Below are 20,878 nucleotides of genomic sequence, written 5' to 3' on the forward strand. Positions count from 1 at the left end.
AATTTATCTGTGCCGGAGCATGCTGCCATGCGGAGTTATATAAAGGAGTCTTTGGAGAAGGGACATATTCGCCCGTCCTCTTCCCCTCTTGGTGCGGGATTCTTTTTTGTGGCTAAGAAGGATGGTTCCCTGAGACCTTGTATTGATTATCGCCTTTTGAATAAAATCACGGTCAAATTTCAGTATCCTTTGCCATTGTTAACTGATTTGTTTGCTCGCATTAGGGGGTCTAGTTGGTTCACCAAGATAGATCTTCGTGGTGCGTATAACCTTGTGCGTATAAAACAGGGTGATGAATGGAAAACTGCATTTAATACGCCTGAAGGCCATTTTGAGTACCTGGTGATGCCTTTTGGACTTTCTAATGCTCCTTCAGTCTTTCAGTCCTTTATGCACAACATCTTCCGTGAATATCAGGATAAGTTTATGATTGTGTATCTGGATGATATTCTGGTTTTTTTCGGATGATTGGGAGTCTCATGTTAAGCAGGTCAGGATGGTCTTTTAGGTCCTGCGTGACAATGCTTTATTTGTGAAGGGCTCAACATGTCTTTTTGGAGTCCAGAAGATTTCTTTTTTGGGTTTCATTTTTTCTCCTTCTACTATTGAGATGGACCCAGTCAAGGTTCAGGCTATTCATGACTGGACGCAGCCTACATCGGTTAAGAGTCTTCAGAAGTTCTTGGGTTTTGCTAATTTTTACCGTCGCTTCATAGCTAATTTTTCTGGTGTTGTTAAGCCTTTGACGGATTTGACCAAGAAAGGTTCTGATGTGACTAATTGGTCCTCTGCGGCTGTGGAGGCCTTTCGGGAGCTGAAGCGCCGGTTTTCTTCGGCTCCGGTCTTATGTCAGCCAGATGTCTCACTTCCCTTCCAGGTGGAGGTTGATGCTTCCGAGATTGGAGCGGGGGCTGTTTTGTCGCAGAGAAGCTCCGATGACTCTGTGATGAAGCCATGTGCTTTCTTTTCAAGAAAGTTTTCGCCTGCCGAGCGGAATTATGATGTCGGTAATCGGGAGTTGTTGGCTATGAAGTGGGCATTTGAGGAGTGGCGACAAGGCTCGAGGGAGCTAAGCATCGTGTGGTGGTCTTGACTGATCACAAGAATTTGATTTATCTCGAGTCGGCCAAGCGGCTGAATCCCAGACAGGCTCGTTGGTCGTTGTTTTTCTCTCGTTTTGATTTCGTGGTTTCGTACCTGCCTGGTTCGAAGAATGTGAAGGCTGATGCTCTTTTTAGGAGTTTTGTGCCTGACTCTCCTGGAGATTCAGAGCCGGCTGGTATTCTTAGAGAAGGGGTGATTTTGTCTGCCATCTCCCCAGATTTGCGACGTGTGCTGCAAGAGTTTCAGGCGGATAGACCTGATCGCTGTCCACCGGAGAGACTGTTTGTCCCGGATAGATGGACCAACAGAGTCATCTCCGAGGTTCATTCTTCGGTGTTGGCGGGCCATCCTGGAATATTTGGTACCAGAGACTTGGTGGCCAGGTCTTTTTGGTGGCCTTCCTTGTCGCGGGATGTGCGTTCCTTTGTGCAGTCTTGTGGAATTTGTGCTCGGGCTAAGCCTTGCTGTTCTCGAGCCAGTGGTTTGCTGTTACCTTTGCCTGTCCCGAAGAGGCCTTGGACGCACATTTCCATGGATTTTATTTCAGATCTCCCTGTCTCTCAGAGAATGTCTGTCATCTGGGTGGTGTGTGATCATTTTTCTAAGATGGTCCATTTGGTGCCCTTGCCTAAGTTGCCTTCCTCCTCTGAGTTGGTTCCACTGTTTTTTCAAAATGTGGTTCGTTTGCACGGGATTCCTGAGAACATTGTTTCTGACAGAGGATCCCAGTTTGTGTCTAGATTTTGGCGGACCTTTTGTGCTAAATTGGGCATTGATTTGTCTTTTTCGTCGGCCTTCCATCCTCAGACGAATGGCCAAACCGAGCGAACTAATCAGACCTTGGAGACTTATTTAAGATGTTTTGTTTCTGCTGATCAGGACGACTGGGTTACTTTTTTGCCGTTGGCCGAGTTTGCCCTTAATAATCGGGCTAGTTCTGCTACTTTGGTTTCTCCTTTCTTTTGTAATTCGGGGTTTCATCCTCGTTTTTCCTCGGGTCAGGTGGAGCCTTCTGACTGTCCTGGAGTGGATGTTGTGGTTGATAGGTTGTATCAGATTTGGAATCATGTGGTGGACAATTTGGAGCTGTCTCAAGAGAAGGCTCAGCTCTTTGCCAACCGCCGTCGCTGTGTGGGTCCCCGACTTTGCGTTGGGGACTTGGTGTGGTTGTCTTCTCACTTCGTTCCTATGAAGGTCTCCTCTCCTAAGTTCAAGCCTCGGTTTATCGGTCCTTATAAGATTCTGGAAGTCCATGGCCCTGTGTCATTTCGTCTGGACCTCCCAGCATCATTTGCTATTCATAATGTGTTCCATCGCTCGTTGTTGCGGAGGTATGTGGTGCCTGTGGTTCCTCCGGTTGAGCCTCCTGCCCCGGTGCTGGTTGAGGGAGAATTGGAATACGTGGTGGAGAAGATCTTGGATTCTCATATTTCTAGACAGAGGCTCCAGTATTTGGTTAAATGGAAGGGCTATGGTCAGGAGGATAATTCTTGGGTTGTCGCCTCTGATGTTCATGCAGCCTATTTGGTTCGTGCCTTCCATGTGGCTCATCCTGATCGCCCTGGTGGTTTTCATGAGGGTTCGGTGACCCCTCCTCAAGGGGGGGTACTGTTGTGAACTCTGTGTTCAGGCTCCCTCGTGTGGTCACTGGTGGTATGGTGTGACTTTTGCTTTGGGCTCCCCCTGGTGGCTTTGCCTGTTATCCTGCTGGTCTCTGGCTATCAGCTGGTTCGTTATCCTCTGGGAGGTTCCTATATAGCTCTGTTTTGCTTCCACTTGTTGCCGGCTGTCGATGTAATCAGTGCTACTCAGATTCCTTCTGACTACCTTGCTCCCAGTCCATCCAGGATAAGCTAAGTTTTGTTTGCTCATTTTTTGATCAGCAGTGTTTATCATGTTTTCTGTTCCAGCTTGCTAAAATGTAATTCCCTCGCTTGCTGGTTGCTCTAGTGGGCTGAGTTTCTCCCCACACACCGTTAGTTGGTGTGTGGGTTCTTGAAATCTCAGGATGGATATTTTGTAAGGGTTTTTTATTGATCGCATACACCCCTGCTCTATTTTCTGCTTTCTAGTACTAGTGGGCCTCTTTTGCTGAATCTGATTTCATCCCTATGTATGTGCCTTCTTCTTACTTCACCGTTAATATTTGTTGGGGGCTTCTATATCTTTGGGGATTATTTCTCTGGAGGCAAGCGAGGTCTTTCTTTCTATTTAGGGGTAGCTAGTTCCTCAGGCTGGCTCGGGATGTCTAGGAATTTTTTAGGCACGTTCACCGGCTACCTCTAGTTGTTTTGGATAGGTTCAGATTTGCGATCAGTCCAGTTACCATCTCCCTAGAGCTCGTCCTTAGTTTAATCATTTGCTGATCTATTTGTGATCCTCAGCCACTAGGGATCATAACAGAAAAGGTCGGGATGGACTTCGTGGTGGGCTTACCCAAGTCTCGTAGCTGCACCTGTTGTGAATTTGGATTCTGGCTCCCCCGGTGGCTACTGGTGGAATTGAACTTGTGTCTTCATCTTCTCTGTTCACCTGTTCCCATCAAGATGTGGGAGTCGCTATATAACCTTGCTCCTCTGTTAGTTGCTTGCCGGTCAACAATGTTATCAGAAGCCTCTCTGTGCTTGTTCCTGCTCCTAGACAACTACTAGATAAGTTGGACTCTTGTCCATGTTTGTTTTTGCATTTTTGTTCCAGTTCACAGCTGTAGTTTCGTTACTGTGTCTGGAAAGCTCTTGTGAACAGGAATTGCCACTCTGGTGTTATGAGTTAATGCCAGAGTCCTAAAGTAATTTCTGGATGGTGTTTTGATAGGGTTTTCAGCTGACCATGAAAGTGTCCTTTCTGTCTTCTGCTATGTAGTAAGTGGACCTCAAATTTGCTAAACCTATTTTCATACTACGTTTGTTATTTCATCTTAATTCACCGCCAATACATGTGGGGGGCCTCTGTCTCCTTTCGGGGTATTTCTCTAGAGGTGAGCTAGGACTAATATTTTCCTCTGCTAGCATTATTTAGTCCTCCGGCTGGTGCTGGGCATCTAGAATCAACGTAGGCATGCTACCCGGCCACTACTAGTTGTGCGTTAGGTTTAGTTCATGGTCAGCTCAGTTCCCATCTTCCAAGAGCTAGTTCCTATATATGCTGATGCTATGTTCTCTTGCCATTGAGATCATGACAGTTTGACCGGCCCACTAAAGGGTTAAAATCCTTGGCTGAGAAAGGAGAGAAATAAGAAGTCTGCTGAAATTTTTTTTTTTTTTTTTTCTCTCCTTCTAATCTTTGAATGGCTCTGTGTCCACCTGTTTGTAATGGATCTTCAGAGTGTAACTGCAGGTTTGAATAATCTCGCCACGAAGGTACAAAATTTGCAAGACTTTGTTTGTCATGCACCTGTATCTGAGCCGAGAATTCCTTTGCCGGAATTTTTCTCGGGGAATAGATCTGGGTTTCAGAATTTTCGAAATAATTGCAAATTATTTTTGTCCCTGAAATTTCGCTCTGCCGGAGACCCTGCACAGCAGGTCAGGATTGTGATTTCCTTGCTCCGGGGCGACCCTCAAGACTGGGCTTTTTCATTGACACCAGGGGATCCTGCGTTGCTCAATGTGGATGCGTTTTTTCTGGCCTTGGGGTTGCTTTATGACGAACCTCATTTGGAGCTTCAGGCAGAAAAAACTTTGATGTCCCTATCTCAGGGGCAAGATGAAGCGGAAATTTACTGCCAAAGATTCCGTAAATGGTCTGTGCTTACTCAGTGGAATGAGTGCGCCCTGGCGGCGACTTTCAGAGAGGGTCTCTCTGATGCCATTAAGGATGTTATGGTGGGGTTCCCTGTGCCTGCGGGTCTGAATGAGTCCATGACAATGGCTATTCAGATCGATAGGCGTTTGCGGGAGCGCAAACCAGTGCACCATCTGGCGGTGTCCACTGAGAAGTCGCCAGAGAGTATGCAGTGTGATAGAATTCTGTCCCGAAGCGAGCGGCAGAATTTTAGACGGAAAAATGGGTTGTGTTTCTATTGTGGTGATTCTACTCATGTTATATCAGCATGCTCTAAGCGCACTAAAAAGCTTGATAAATCTGTTTCCATTTGCACCTTACCGTCTAAGTTTATTCTATCTGTGACCCTGATTTGCTCTTTGTCATCTATTACCACGGACGCCTATGTCGACTCTGGCGCCGCTTTGAGTCTTATGGATTGGTCCTTTGCCAAACGCTGTGGGTATGATTTAGAGCCTTTGGAGACTCCTATTCCTCTGAAGGGGATTGACTCCACCCCATTGGCTAATAATAAACCACAATACTGGACACAAGTAACTATGCGTATTAATCCGGATCACCAGGAGATTATTCGCTTTCTGGTGCTGTATAATCTACATGATGATTTGGTGCTAGGATTGCCTTGGCTGCAATCTCATAACCCAGTCCTCGACTGGAGAGCTATGTCTGTGTTGAGCTGGGGATGTAAGGGGGCTCATGGGGATGTACCTGTGGTTTCCATTTCATCATCTATTCCCTCTGAAATTCCTGAGTTCCTGTCTGACTATCGTGACGTCTTTGAAGAATCCAAGCTTGGTTCGTTACCTCCGCACCGAGAGTGCGATTGTGCCATAGATTTAATCCCGGGTAGTAAATACCCAAAGGGTCGTTTATTTAATCTGTCTGTGCCTGAACATGCTGCTATGCGAGAATATATAAAGGAGTCCTTGGAAAAGGGACATATTCGTCCATCGTCATCTCCCTTAGGAGCCGGTTTTTTCTTTGTGTCAAAAAAAGACGGCTCTTTGAGACCATGTATTGATTATCGGCTTTTGAATAAAATCACTGTTAAATATCAATACCCATTGCCGTTGCTGACTGATTTGTTTGCTCGCATAAAGGGGGCCAAGTGGTTCTCTAAGATTGACCTTCGTGGGGCGTATAATTTGGTGCGAATTAGGCAGGGGGATGAGTGGAAAACCGCATTTAATACGCCCGAGGGCCACTTTGAGTATTTAGTGATGCCTTTTGGTCTTTCAAATGCTCCGTCAGTTTTCCAGTCCTTTATGCATGATATTTTTCGCGATTATTTGGATAAATTTATGATTGTGTATCTGGATGATATTCTGATTTTTTCGGATGACTGGGACTCTCATGTCCAGCAAGTCAGGAGGGTTTTTCAGGTTTTGCGGTCTAATTCTTTGTGTGTGAAGGGTTCTAAGTGTGTTTTTGGGGTACAGAGGATTTCCTTTTTGGGATATATTTTTTCTCCCTCTTCCATTGAAATGGATCCTGTCAAGATTCAAGCTATTTGTGATTGGACGCAGCCCTCTTCTCTTAAGAGTCTTCAGAAATTTTTGGGCTTTGCTAACTTTTATCGTCGATTTATTGCTGGTTTTTCGGATATTGCTAAGCCATTGACCGATTTGACTAAGAAGGGTGCTGATGTTGCTGATTGGTCCCCTGATGCTGTGGAGGCCTTTCGGGAGCTTAAGCGCCGTTTTTCCTCTGCCCCTGTGTTGCGTCAGCCTGATGTTGCTCTACCTTTTCAGGTTGAGGTCGACGCTTCTGAGATCGGAGCTGGGGCAGTGTTGTCACAGAGAAGTTCTGACTGCTCCGTGATGAGGCCTTGTGCCTTCTTTTCCCGTAAATTTTCGCCCGCTGAGCGGAATTATGATGTTGGGAATCGGGAGCTTTTGGCCATGAAGTGGGCTTTTGAGGAGTGGCGCCATTGGCTTGAGGGGGCCAGACATCAGGTGGTGGTATTGACTGACCACAAAAATTTGATTTATCTTGAGACCGCCAGGCGCCTGAATCCTAGACAGGCGCGCTGGTCATTATTTTTCTCTCGGTTTAATTTTGTGGTGTCATACCTACCGGGTTCTAAGAATGTTAAGGCGGATGCCCTTTCTAGGAGTTTTGAGCCTGACTCGCCTGGTAACTCTGAGCCCACAGGTATCCTTAAGGATGGAGTGGTATTGTCAGCCGTTTCTCCAGACCTGCGGCGGGCCTTGCAGGAGTTTCAGGCGGATAGACCGGATCGTTGCCCACCTGATAAACTGTTTGTTCCTGATGATTGGACCAGTAGAGTCATCTCTGAGGTTCATTCTTCTGCGTTGGCAGGTCATCCTGGCATTTTTGGTACCAGGGATTTGGTGGCAAGGTCCTTCTGGTGGCCTTCCCTGTCACGAGATGTGCGAGGCTTTGTGCAGTCTTGTGACGTTTGTGCTCGGGCCAAGCCTTGTTGTTCTCGGGCTAGTGGATTATTGTTGCCCTTGCCTATTCCTAAGAGGCCTTGGACGCACATCTCGATGGATTTTATTTCAGATCTGCCTGTTTCTCAGAAGATGTCTGTCATCTGGGTGGTGTGTGACCGTTTCTCTAAGATGGTCCATTTGGTTCCTCTGCCCAAGTTGCCTTCTTCTTCCGAGTTGGTTCCTCTGTTTTTTCAAAATGTTCGTTTGCATGGTATTCCTGAGAATATCATTTCTGACAGAGGGACCCAATTCGTGTCTAGATTTTGGCGGGCATTCTGTGCTAGGATGGGCATAGATTTATCTTTTTCGTCCGCTTTCCATCCTCAGACGAATGGCCAGACCGAGCGGACTAATCAGACCCTGGAGACATATCTGAGGTGTTTTGTGTCTGCTGACCAGGATGATTGGGTTGCTTTTTTGCCATTGGCGGAGTTCGCTCTCAATAATCGGGCCAGCTCTGCCACTTTGGTGTCCCCGTTTTTCTGTAATTCGGGGTTTCATCCTCGATTTTCCTCTGGTCAGGTGGAATCTTCGGATTGTCCTGGAGTGGATGCTGTGGTGGAGAGATTGCATCGGATCTGGGGGCAGGTGGTGGACAATTTGAGGTTGTCCCAGGAGAAGACTCAGCTTTTTGCCAACCGCCACCGTCGTGTTGGTCCTCGGCTTTGTGTTGGGGACTTGGTGTGGTTGTCTTCTCGTTTTGTCCCTATGAGGGTCTCTTCTCCTAAGTTTAAGCCTCGGTTCATCGGCCCGTATAAGATATTGGAGATTCTTAACCCTGTTTCCTTCCGTTTGGACCTCCCTGCATCCTTTTCTATTCATAACGTTTTTCATCGGTCCTTATTGCGCAGGTATGAGGTACCGGTTGTGCCTTCCGTTGAGCCTCCTGCTCCGGTGTTGGTTGAGGGTGAGTTGGAGTACGTTGTGGAGAAAATCTTAGACTCCCGTGTTTCCAGACGGAGACTCCAGTATCTGGTCAAGTGGAAGGGATACGGCCAGGAGGATAATTCTTGGGTGAATGCATCTGATGTTCATGCCTCTGATCTGGTTCGTGCCTTTCATAGGGCCCATCCTGATCGCCCTGGTGGTTCTGGTGAGGGTTCGGTGCCCCCTCCTTAAGGGGGGGGTACTGTTGTGAATTTGGATTCTGGCTCCCCCGGTGGCTACTGGTGGAATTGAACTTGTGTCTTCATCTTCTCTGTTCACCTGTTCCCATCAAGATGTGGGAGTCGCTATATAACCTTGCTCCTCTGTTAGTTGCTTGCCGGTCAACAATGTTATCAGAAGCCTCTCTGTGCTTGTTCCTGCTCCTAGACAACTACTAGATAAGTTGGACTCTTGTCCATGTTTGTTTTTGCATTTTTGTTCCAGTTCACAGCTGTAGTTTCGTTACTGTGTCTGGAAAGCTCTTGTGAACAGGAATTGCCACTCTGGTGTTATGAGTTAATGCCAGAGTCCTAAAGTAATTTCTGGATGGTGTTTTGATAGGGTTTTCAGCTGACCATGAAAGTGTCCTTTCTGTCTTCTGCTATGTAGTAAGTGGACCTCAAATTTGCTAAACCTATTTTCATACTACGTTTGTTATTTCATCTTAATTCACCGCCAATACATGTGGAGGGCCTCTGTCTCCTTTCGGGGTATTTCTCTAGAGGTGAGCTAGGACTAATATTTTCCTCTGCTAGCATTATTTAGTCCTCCGGCTGGTGCTGGGCATCTAGAATCAACGTAGGCATGCTACCCGGCCACTACTAGTTGTGCGTTAGGTTTAGTTCATGGTCAGCTCAGTTCCCATCTTCCAAGAGCTAGTTCCTATATATGCTGATGCTATGTTCTCTTGCCATTGAGATCATGACATGCACCGTAATCTGGGTAGTCACCAATCATTTTTCTAAGATGGTGCATTTGGTGCCGCTTCCACGGTTAACTTCTGCACGGGCCTTGGCGGCGTTGTTCATTAAACATATTTTCCGCTTACATGGAATGCCTGATAAAATTGTCAGTGACCGGGATCCCCAGTTTGCGTCTTGGTTTTGGAGAGAGCTCTGCCGTTTACTCAGCATAGAGCTGAATCTCTCCTCTGCATATCATCCCAAGACAAATGAGTTGGTAGAGAGAATCAACCAGACTCTGGTGACATACTTGTGACATTTTGTCTCTGCTAGGCAGGATGACTGGGCATCTTTGCTACCTTGGGCGGAATTTAATCAAAATAGACACAGAGGAAAAAAACAGCTATTATATATAGAAGAATAACTAATATATAAATAGATATCCCATCATCCAATATCAATTATAGTAATACCGGTCACCACCTGTGTCGAACAATATAGTGAAACCACTAAAAAGACAGAAGCAGCATGCACTGAGCATGAACCAAACCAGTGAAAGGAATGATGACAGGGAATTTTTCAAATATATATCTCTTTTATTTCATAGCAATAGCAGAAAGACAATAAAATAAAATAATATTATTAAAATCAACAATAGTATATATGTATATTGCTTACGTGCACATATCAAAGAGTATATATGTTTATATAGTGTAATATATGGTTGCACAAGGCAGGTCAAAATATATTATATACTGGATACCCCGGTGGGAATAATGGATATCAATATCAAGGTAGAGACCATATGTGACATATAATGTAGTAAAAAAACAAAACAATAAAAACTACAAGTGAAAGTGTGTAAAAAAAAATAAAAAATAAATAAATATATATATATATATATATATATATATATATATATATATATATATACTGTATATATATATATGTACATATATATACCTGGAAGATATATATAAAGTGTATATCTCATAAGAGGTGGAATAATTATATATATTTTTAAAAAAATATCTAAAAAAACATGCAAAAAGTGCAATCAAAAAAGTGCTATGTGCTGGTTATATGGAAATTAGCTTACTAATATAAATGCATGTCGTGCATATTACACACAAGAAAAGTGCTATATGCACATATGATCAAATGCCACTTACTTATAAGACTAGGGGAAATGTTTCCAAGACCGCCAAGTGTTTGATGATGTGTACCCCGACACGTGTTTCGGACCCAAAGTTCCTTCATCAGGTTTTTATTGTTTTATTTTTTTACTATATTATATGTCACATATGGTCTCTACCTTGATATTGATATCCATTATTCCCACCGGGGTATCCAGTATATAATATATTTTGACCTGCCTTGTGCAACCATATATTACACTATGTAAACATATATACTCTTTGATATGTGCACGTAAGCAATATACATATATACAATTGTTGATTTTAATAATATTATTTTATTTTATTGTCTTTCTGCTATTGCTATGAAATAAAAGAGATATATATTTGAAAAATTCCCTGTCATCATTCCTTTCACTGGTTTGGTTCATGCTCAGTGCAAGCTGCTTGGGCGGAATTTGCCTTGAACAACGCGTAGCCGATTCCACTGGTCAGACTACTTTTCTCCTCAATTACGGCCAGCATCCGCGTGTCCCTGTGCCCATGCCCGTGTCATCCACCGATTCTAGGGTGGCAGACTGGGCGGTGGAGGCACGTGACATCTGGGATCGCACACAGGATGCCATCCGGGCCTCCAAGGAGAGAATGAGGGTTTCGGCCGATACACACCGGCGCCCCACTCCGACCTTTGCTCCTGGCGACTTAGTGTGGCTCTCCGCCCGTAACATCAGGCTGCGAGTTGAGTCCACTAAGTTTGCGCCTCGCTACATTGGCCCGTTCAAGGTTCTGGAACAGGTCAACCCTGTGGTCTACCGTTTGGCTATTCCTCCACGCCTTGGTATCACCGATACCTTTCACGTTTCCCTCTTAAAGCCCGTTCATTTGTCCCAGTTTTCTGAGTCATCTGCCGGGACATCGGGTTCATCCACGGATGAGTTTGATGTGAATGCTATCGTGGGGTGCAAGGTGGTACGTGGCAAGAAATTTTATCTGGTGGATTGGAAGGGTCACGGTCCAGAGGATAGAACCTGGGAGCCTGTGGAGCACATTCGGGCTCCGCTGCTCATTGCAGCTTTTGACTGTAGCGAGGCTCAAGGAGGGGGGGGGGGCCTAGGAGGGGGGGTAATGTTAGGAGTCGAGTTTCCTCAGCTGCACAGGGGGAATCTCGATCCGTGTCTGCTGCGGTCTCCCATTCTCCATCAGCCGCAGTGGAGCCTGCTCAGCGGAGACGTCGGTCCCAGCGTCTCACTGAGACTGATTCTGTGCAAAGGGTTACTGCTGCCTCTCCAGGCTCTGCTATTGTACCCTGCACTGATCTGCAGCGAGCAGGCTTTTCTGGGACTAAGTCCTGCTTTGCACACACTGAGCATGCCCAGGGCAAGATCTCTCAGTGGAGATCAAGGGTCACATGCTCAGGTACTGCAGCCAAATCTATTGGTCCTTCTAGGAAGGTCCTGTAGGTGCGCAGGCTCTGTAGCAGTCTCTCATTGGTCCTTTTTAGGAAGGTCCTGTACGTGCTGCAGCTATTTAAGGCTCGCATGGCCGCACGCTAGTATCTTCCAAAGTTACATGCTTTGCGCCACTGTGGTCATGTGTTTGAATGTGTTCAGGGACCCGGCTGAAATAAGCCCCTAGAATACTGGCACCTCCGGTGAGGAGTGTTGTGTGCATGCATGACCACTGACTGCTCTCATCTGGGTAGTTAGCCTGTGCCTCTGTGAGAGTCTAACTGGGCACAGAGCTTTGCTTTCTCGGCCGCTCTGTGAAGCTAACAGAGCTGGTTCATACCGCCATATTGTGCCGCCATTCACTTAGCAGCAGGTTCTTTCCTGCACGGTGGATCCCGGGTTGCGAACTCATCAATCCCATCAATAAATATATTCGGTGCGTTCCGCAAACCCTAACAGTATGTACCTGTATGTCATCTCCTCCTGTATATAGTATATACCTGTGTGTCATCTCCTCCTGTATATAGTATATACCTGTTTGTCATCTCCCCTGTATATAGTATATACCTGTGTGTCATCTCCCCTGTATATAGTATATACCTGTGTGTCATCTCCCCTGTATATAGTATGTACCTGTATGTCATCTCCCCTGTATATAGTATGTACCTGTATGTCATCTCCCCTGTATATAGTATATACCAGTGTGTCATCTCCTCCTGTATATAGTATATACCTGTGTGTCATCTCCCCTGCATATAGTATATATGTGTGTGTCATCTCCTCCTGTATATAGCATATACCTGTATGTCATCTCCTCCTGTATATAGTATATACCTGTGTGACATCTCCCTTGTATATAGTATGTACCTGTAGGTCATCTCCCCTTTATATAGTATAAACCTGTGTGTCATCTCCCCTGTATATAGTATGTACCTGTATGTCATCTCCCCTGTATATAGTATGTACCTGTATGTCATCTCCCCTGTATATAGTATATACCAGTGTGTCATCTCCTCCTGTATATAGTATATACCTGTGTGTCATCTCCCCTGTATATAGTATATATGTGTGTGTCATCTCCTCCTGTGTATCGTATATACCTGTATGTCATCTCACCTGTATATAGTATATACCTGTGTGTCATCTCCTCCTGTATATAGTATATATCTGTGTGTCATCTCCTCCTCTATTAGACCTCGTTCACACGTTATTTCCTCTATTAGACCTCGTTCACACGTTATTTGCTCAGTATTTTTACCTCAGTATTTGTAAGCTAAATTGGCAGCCTGATAAATCCCCAGCCAACAGGAAGCCCTCCCCCCTGGCAGTATATATTAGCTCACACATACACATAATAGACAGGTCATGTGACTGACAGCTGCCGTATTTCCTATATGGTACATTTGTTGCTCTTGTAGTTTGTCTGCTTATTAATCAGATTTTTATTTTTGAAGGATAATACCAGACTTGTGTGTGTTTTAGGGCGAGTTTCATGTATGTTGATTTGCGTGTGGCGACATGCATGTAGCGACTTTTGTGAGATGAGTTTTGTGTGGCGACATGCGTGTAGCAACTTTTTGTGTGTCGAGTTGCATGTGACAGGTTAGTGTAGCAAGCTGTGTGCAGCAAGTTTTGCGCATGGAGAGTTTTGCGCGTGGCGAGTTTTATGAGTGGTGCATTTTGAGTATGTGCAAGTTTTGTGTGAGGCAACTTTTGCATGTGTTGCAACTTTTGTGCATGTGGCAATTTTTCCACGTGTGCAACTTTTGCGTGTGGCGAGTTTTCCATGAGGTGAGTTTTGCACGTGTGGCGAGTTTTGCATGAGCCTAGTTTTGCATGTGGCGAGTTTTGAGCGGCGACTTTTGTGTTTTGACTTTTATGTGGCGAGGTTGGTGTATGTGTGGTGAAATGTGTGCTGAGGGTGATATATGTGTTCAAGCACGTGGTAGTGTGTGGCACATTTTGTGTGTGTGTTCATATCCCCGTGTGTGGTGAGTATCCCATGTCGGGGCCCCACCTTAGCAACTGTACGGTATATACTCTTTGGCGCCATCGCTCTCACTCTTTAAGTCCCCCTTGTTCACATCTGGCAGCTGTCAATTTGCCTCCAACACTTTTCCTTTCACTTTTTCCCCATTATGTAGATAGGGGCAAAATTGTTTGGTGAATTGGAAAGCGCGGGGTTAAAATTTCACCTCACAACATAGCCTATGATGCTCTCAGGGTCCAGACGTGTGACTGTGCAAAATTTTGTGGCTGTAGCTGCGACGGTGCAGATGCCAATCCCGGACATACACACATTCAGCTTTATATATTAGATAATTAACCCCTTTCTGACATCTGACGTACTATCCCGTCGAGGTGGGGTGGGCCCGTATGACCACCGACGGGATAGTACGTCATACGCGATCGGCCGCGCTCACGGGGGGAGCGCGGCCAATCGCGGCCGGGTGTCAGCTGCATATCACAGCTGACATCCGGCACTATGTGCCAGGAGCGGTCACGGACCGCCCCCGGCACATTAACCCCCGGCACACCGCGATCAAACATGATCGCGGTGTACCGGCGGTATAGGGAAGCATCGCGCAGGGAGGGGGCTCCCTGCGGGCTTCCCTGAGACCCCCGCAGCAACGCGATGTGATCGCGTTGCTCCGAGGGTCTCCTACCTCCCTCCTCGCCGCAGGTCCCGGATCCAAGATGGCCGCGGCATCCGGGTCCTGCAGGGAGGGAGGTGGCTTACCGAGTGGTAAGCCTGCTGCACTCTAAGTGAGATCGGTGATCTGACAGAGTGCTGTGCACACTGTCAGATCACCTATCTGTAATGTCCCCCCCTGGGACAAAGTAAAAAAGTAAAAAAAAAAATTTTCCACATGTGTAAAAAAATAAATAAAAAATAAATTCCTAAATAAAGAAAAAAATATATATATATTATTCCCATAAATACATTTCTTTATCTAAATAAAAAAACCAAAACAATAAAAGTACACATATTTAGTATCGCCGCGTCCATAACGACCCAACCTATAAAACTGCCCCACTAGTTAACCCCTTCAGTAAACACCGTAAGAAAAAAAAAAAAAAAACAGGCAAAAAACAACGCTTTATTACCATACCACTGAACAAAAAGTGGAATAACACGCGATCAAAAAGACAGATATAAATAACCATGGTACCGCTGAAAACGTCGTCTTGTCCCGCAAAAAACGAGCTGCCATACAGCATCATCAGCAAAAAAATAAAAAAGTTATAGTCCTGAGAATAAAGCGATACCAAAATAATTATTTTTTCTATAAAATAGCTTTTATCGTATAAAAGCGCCAAAACATAAAAAAATGATATAAATGAGGTATCGCTGTAACCATACTGACCCGAAGAATAAAACTGCTTTATCAATTTTACCAAACGCGGAACGGTATAAATGCCTCCCCCAAAAGAAATTCATGAATAGCTGGTTTTTGATCATTCTGCCTCACAAAAATCGGAATAAAAAGCGATCAAAAAATGTCATGTGCCCAAAAATGTTACCAATAAAAACGTCAACTCGTCCCGCAAAAAACAAGACCTCACATGACTCTGTGGACTCAAATATGGAAAAATTATAGCTTTCAAAATGTGGTAATGCAAAAAATATTTTTTGCAATAAAAAGCGTCTTTCAGTGTGTGACGGCTGCCAATCATAAAAATCCGCTAAATAACCCGCTATAAAAGTAAATCAAACCCCCCTTCATCACCCCCTTAGTTAGGGAAAAATAAAAAAAATAAAAAAATGTATTTATTTCCATTTTCCCATTAGGGTTAGAGTTTGGGCTAGGGTTAGGGTTAGGGCTAGGGTTAGGGCTAGGGTTAGGGCTAGGGTTAGGGCTAGGGTTAGGGCTAGGGTTAGGGTTAGGGCTAGGGTTAGGTCTAGGGTTATTGCTAGGGTTAGGGCTAGGGTTAGGGCTAGGGTTAGGGCTAGGGTTATTGCTAGGGTTAGGGCTAGGGTTAGGGTTAGGGCTAAGGTTGGGGCTAGGGTTAAGGCTACAGTTAGGGTTGGGGCTAAAGTTAGGGTTAGGGTTTGGATTACATTTACGGTTGGGAATAGGGTTGGGGGTTAGGGTTAGGGGTGTGTCAGGGTTAGGGGTGTGGTTAGGGTTACCGTTGGGATTAGGGTAAGGGGTGTGTTTGGATTAGGGTTTCAGTTATAATTGGGGAGTTTCCACTGTTTAGGCACATCAGGGGCTCTCCAAACGGGACATGGCATCCGATATCAATTCCAGACAATTCTGCGTTGAAAAAGTAAAATAGTGCTCCTTCCCTTCAGAGCTCTCCCGTGTGCCCAAACAGGGGTTTACCCCAACATATGGGGTATCGGCGTACTCAGGACAAATTGGACAACATCTTTTGGGGTCCAATTTCTCCTGTTACCCTTGGGAAAATACAAAACTAGGGGCTAAAAAATAAGTTTTGTGGGAAAAAAAAGATTTTTTATTTTCACGGCTCTGCGTTGTAAACTGCAGTGAAACACTTAGGGGTTCAAAGTTTTCACAACACATCTAGATAAGTTCCTTGGGGGGTCTAATTTCCAATATGGGGTCACTATGGGGGGTTTCTACTGTTTAGGTACATCAGGGGCTCTGCAAATGCAACGTGACGCCTGCAAACCAATCCATCTAAGTCTGCATTCCAAACAGCGCTCCTTCCCTTCCGAGCTCTGCCATGTGCCCAAACAGTGGTTTACCCCCACATATGGGGTATCAGCGTACACAAGACAAATTGGACAACAACTTTTGCAGTCCAATTTATCCTGTTACCCTTGTGAAAATACAAAACTGGGGGCTAAAAAATCATTTTTGTGAAAAAATAATTTTTATTTTCACGGCTCTGCGTTATAAACTGTAGTGAAACACTTGGGGGTTCAAAATTCTCACAACACATCTAGATAAGTTCCATGGGAGGTCTAGTTTCCAATTTGGGGTCACTTGTGGGGAATTTCTACTGTTTGGGTACATTAGGGGCTCTGCAAATGCAACGTGACGCCTGCAGACCAATCCATCTAAGTCTGCATTCCAAACGGCGCTCCTTCCCTTCCGAGCTCTGCCATGCGCCCAAACAGTGGTTTACCCCCACATATTGAGTATCAGCGTACACAGGACAAATTAGACAACAACTTTTGGGGTCCAATTTATCCTGTTACCCTTGTGAAAATACAAAACTGGGGGCTAAAAAATCATTTTTGTGAAAAAAAAATAATTTTTATTTTCACGGCTCTGCGTTATAAACTGTAGTGAAACACTTGGGGGTTCAAAGTTCTCACAACACATCTACATAAGTTCCTTGGGAGGTCTAGTTTCCAATTTGGGGTCACTTGTGGGGGGTTTCTACTGTTTGGGTACATCAGGGGCTCTGCAAATGCAACGTGACACCTGCAGACCAATCCATCTAAGTCTGCATTCCAAACGGCCCTCCTTCCCTTCCGAGCTCTGCCATGCACCCAAACAGTGGTTCCCCCCCACATGTGGGGTATCAGCGTACTCAGGACAAATTGGACAACAACTTTTGGGGTCCAATTTATCCTGTTACCCTTGTGAAAATACAAAACTGGGGGCTAAAATATCATTTCTGTGAAAAAAAAGAGGAATTTTTATTTTCACGGCTCTGCGTTATAAACTGTAGTGAAACACTTGGGGGTTCAAAGTGCTCAACACACATCTAGATAAGTTCCTTAGGGGGTCTACTTTCCAAAATGGTGTCACTTGTGGGGGGTTTTAATGTTTAGGCACATCAGGGGCTCTCCAAACGCAACATGGCGTCCCATCTTAATTCCAGTCAATTTTGCATTGAAAAGTAAAATAGCGCTCCTTCCCTTCCGAGCTCTGCTATGCGCCCAAACAGTGGTTTACCCCCACATATGGGGTATCGTCGTACTCAGGACAAATTGCACAACAACTTTTGTGGTCTAATTTCTTTTCTTACCCTTGGGAAAATAAATAAATGGGGACGAAAAGATCATTTTTGTGAAAAAATATGATTTTATATTTTTACGGCTCTGCATTATAAACTTCTGTGAAGCACTTGTTGGGTCAAAGTGCTCAACACACATCTAGATAAGTTCCTTAAGGGGTCTACTTTCCAAAATGGTGTCACTTGTGGGGGGTTTCAATGTTTAGGCACATCAGGGGCTCTCCAAACGCAACATGGCGTCCCATCTCAATTCCAGTTAATTTTGCATTGAAAAGTCAAATGGCGCTCCTTCCCTTCCGAGCTCTGCCCTGTGCCCAAACAATGGTTTACACCCACATATGGGGTATCGTCGTACTCAGGACAAATTGCACAACAACTTTTGTGGTCTAATTTCTTCTCTTACCCTTGGGAAAATAAAAAAATTGGGGCGAAAAGATCATTTTTGTGAAAAAATATGATTTTATATTTTTACGGCTCTGCATTATAAACTTCTGTGAAGTACTTGTTGGGTCAAAGTGCTCACCACACATCTAGATAAGTTCCTTAGGGGGTCTACTTTCCAAAATGGTGTCACTTGTGGGGGGTTTCAATGTTTAGGCACATCAGGGGCTCTCCAAATGCAACATAGCGTCCCATGTCAATTCCAGTCAATTTTGCATTGAAAAGTCAAATGGCGCTCCTTTACTTCCGAGCTCTGCCATGCGCCCAAACAGTGGTTTACCCCCACATATGGGGTATCAGCGTACTCAGGACAAATTGTACAACAACTTTTGGGGTCCATTTTCTCCTGTTACCCTTGTCAAAATAAAACAAATTGGAGCTGAAATAAATTTTGTGTGAAAAAAAGTTAAATGTTCTTTTTTATTTAAACATTCCAAAAATTCCTGTGAAACACCTGAAGGGTTAATACATTTCTTGAATGTGGTTTTGAGCACCTTGAGGGGTGCAGTTTTTAGAATGGTGTCACACTTGGGTATTTTCTGTCATATAGACCCCTCAAAATGACTTCAAATGAGATGTGGTCCCTAAAAAACAATGGTGCTGTAAAAATGAGAAATTTCTGGTCAACTTTTAACCCTTATAACTCCCTGACAAAAAAAAATTGGTTCCTAAATTGTGCTGATGTAAAGTAGACATGTGGGAAATGTTACTTATTAAGTATTTTGCGTGACATATGTCTGTGATTTAAGGGCATAAAAAGTCAAAGTTGGAAAATTGCGAAATTTTCAAAATTTTCGCCAAATATCTGTTTTTTTCACAAATAAATGCAAGTTATATCGAATAAATTTTACCATTATCATGAAGTACAATATGTCACGAGAAAACAATGTCAGAATCGCCAAGATCCGTTGAAGCGTTCCAGAGTTATAACCTCATAAAGGGACAGTGGTCAGAATTGTAAAAATTGGCCCGGTCATTAACGTGCAAACCACCCTTGGGGGTCAAGGGGTTAAAGATATTGTTACTATGTAAGTCATAGAATAGCGAAGCATACTATTCTGTGAAGTTGAAAATAATTTTAAAAATTTATAGGTCAATGGAATAAAAAAAAAAGATCATAACTGAAGCATATTACAGTATCATAGTCTGCTCTCCTGATCTACATGTCTCACACTGGTAATGCCTCATTTCATTTATAATAAGAAAAATGTGTATTTCTCTGGAATAAGAAATCAGATCACAGATATGAAGGTATCATGTTATTCAGCTTCCTATGACCTAGATGCCCATATAGACGGCTTAGGAGAGTTGATCCTACTGACAGATTTCCTTTAAGGTAAGGTAGTTTTATTGTACCATGCGTGGCAGTTTTAGCTAGAGATAATTTTATGGTAAAGAGAAAATGCATCTATCAGATAAATAAAAGACAAGATTATGCAGACTGGGCAGAAAGATCATAAAATCTTTACATCTAAAAGGTATAGAGAAAACTTAAAGGAAGGCTAAAGGGCATGCAAGGAGTTGTAGGTTTTCATCATCAAGCTGAAAACAATTGAGTTACAGCAGGAGATGCTGTTTAATAGTGAGATAGTAAACAGTAACATTAATAGCCCCTAAAATAATACTCACCAGTCTCCTTTGCTGCAATCATGGGTGGTTTTCTTTCTGTATGCTCTCCCATATTTTGCGACTCACTGGGCAATCTCTTCATAAATAACTTATTTAAAAAAAAATAGTTTACTGCAAATATTCTAAGTCTATTAGATTCAATAGAACTTAAAATTGTCACCTATTCCTCATATATCTACCCCAATTTTCCAGTCTTTGAATGAGTGAAGATGTCTTGTCTTGTCATAGATGTCCCCGTGCTACACTGCAGGTCACGGCATGGTAATGTGACCTGAGGATGTTCTAATGAGTGTAAGCTTATCCCATGGCTGTCTCATCAACCCCTCCCAAACATACCCATCAGCCCCACTCACTCAGGTTCCAAGTCACTGGTGCAAGACCAGTTCCATTATAACTATTGTTCAAGCTTATTTAACTATTTATTTACTTAATCAGTTACCAAGCTTGCTACCGTGCTCTCTAAAGTAACACTATCATTTACATAGTTACATAGTTATTAAGGTTGAAGGAAGACTTTAAGTCCATCTAGTTCAACCCATAGCCTAACCTAACATGCCCTAACATGTTGATCCAGAGGAAGGCAAAAAAAAACATGTGGCAAAGAGTAAGCTCCACATTGGGGAAAAAAATTCCTTCCCGACTCCACATACGGCAATCAGACTAGTTCCCTGGATCAACGCCCTATCAAGGAATCTAGTATATATACCCTGTAACATTATACTTTTCCAGAAAGGCATCCAGTCCCCTCTTAAATTTAAGTAATGAATCACTCATTACAACATAATACGGCAGAGAGTTCCATAGTCTCACTGCTCTTACAGTAAAGAATCCATGTCTGTTGTTATGCTTAAACCTTCTTTCCTCCAGAAGTAGAGGATGCCCCCTTGTCCCTGTCTCAGGTCTATGATTAAAAAGATCATCAGAAAGGTCTTTGTACTGTCCCCTCATATATTTATACATTAAAATAAGATCACCCCTTAGTCTTCGGTTTTCCAAACTAAATAGCCCCAAGTGTAATAACCTATCTTGGTATTGCAGACCCCCCAGTCCTCTAATAACCTTGGTCGCTCTTCTCTGCACCTGCTCTAGTTCATCTATGTCTTTCTTAT

General features: G+C 44.0%; 1 protein-coding gene across 1 annotated transcript in view; it reads right to left on the reverse strand.

Annotated features, from left to right (window-relative positions):
* CIMAP1D (CIMAP1 family member D) overlaps positions 1 to 19,979 on the reverse strand; it is a 122,271-nt gene extending 102,292 nt beyond the window's left edge. The window contains exon 1 of the mRNA XM_077253977.1: positions 19,770 to 19,979. Within this exon, the coding sequence (XP_077110092.1) occupies positions 19,770 to 19,851 (82 nt within the window). The 5' untranslated portion in view covers positions 19,852 to 19,979. The remainder of the gene's footprint in view (positions 1 to 19,769) is intronic.
* Between the last annotated feature and the right edge of the window lie 899 nt (positions 19,980 to 20,878).

This window comes from Ranitomeya variabilis, chromosome 1 (genome assembly GCF_051348905.1).
Source record: "Ranitomeya variabilis isolate aRanVar5 chromosome 1, aRanVar5.hap1, whole genome shotgun sequence".
Lineage (NCBI taxonomy): Eukaryota > Metazoa > Chordata > Amphibia > Anura > Dendrobatidae > Ranitomeya > Ranitomeya variabilis.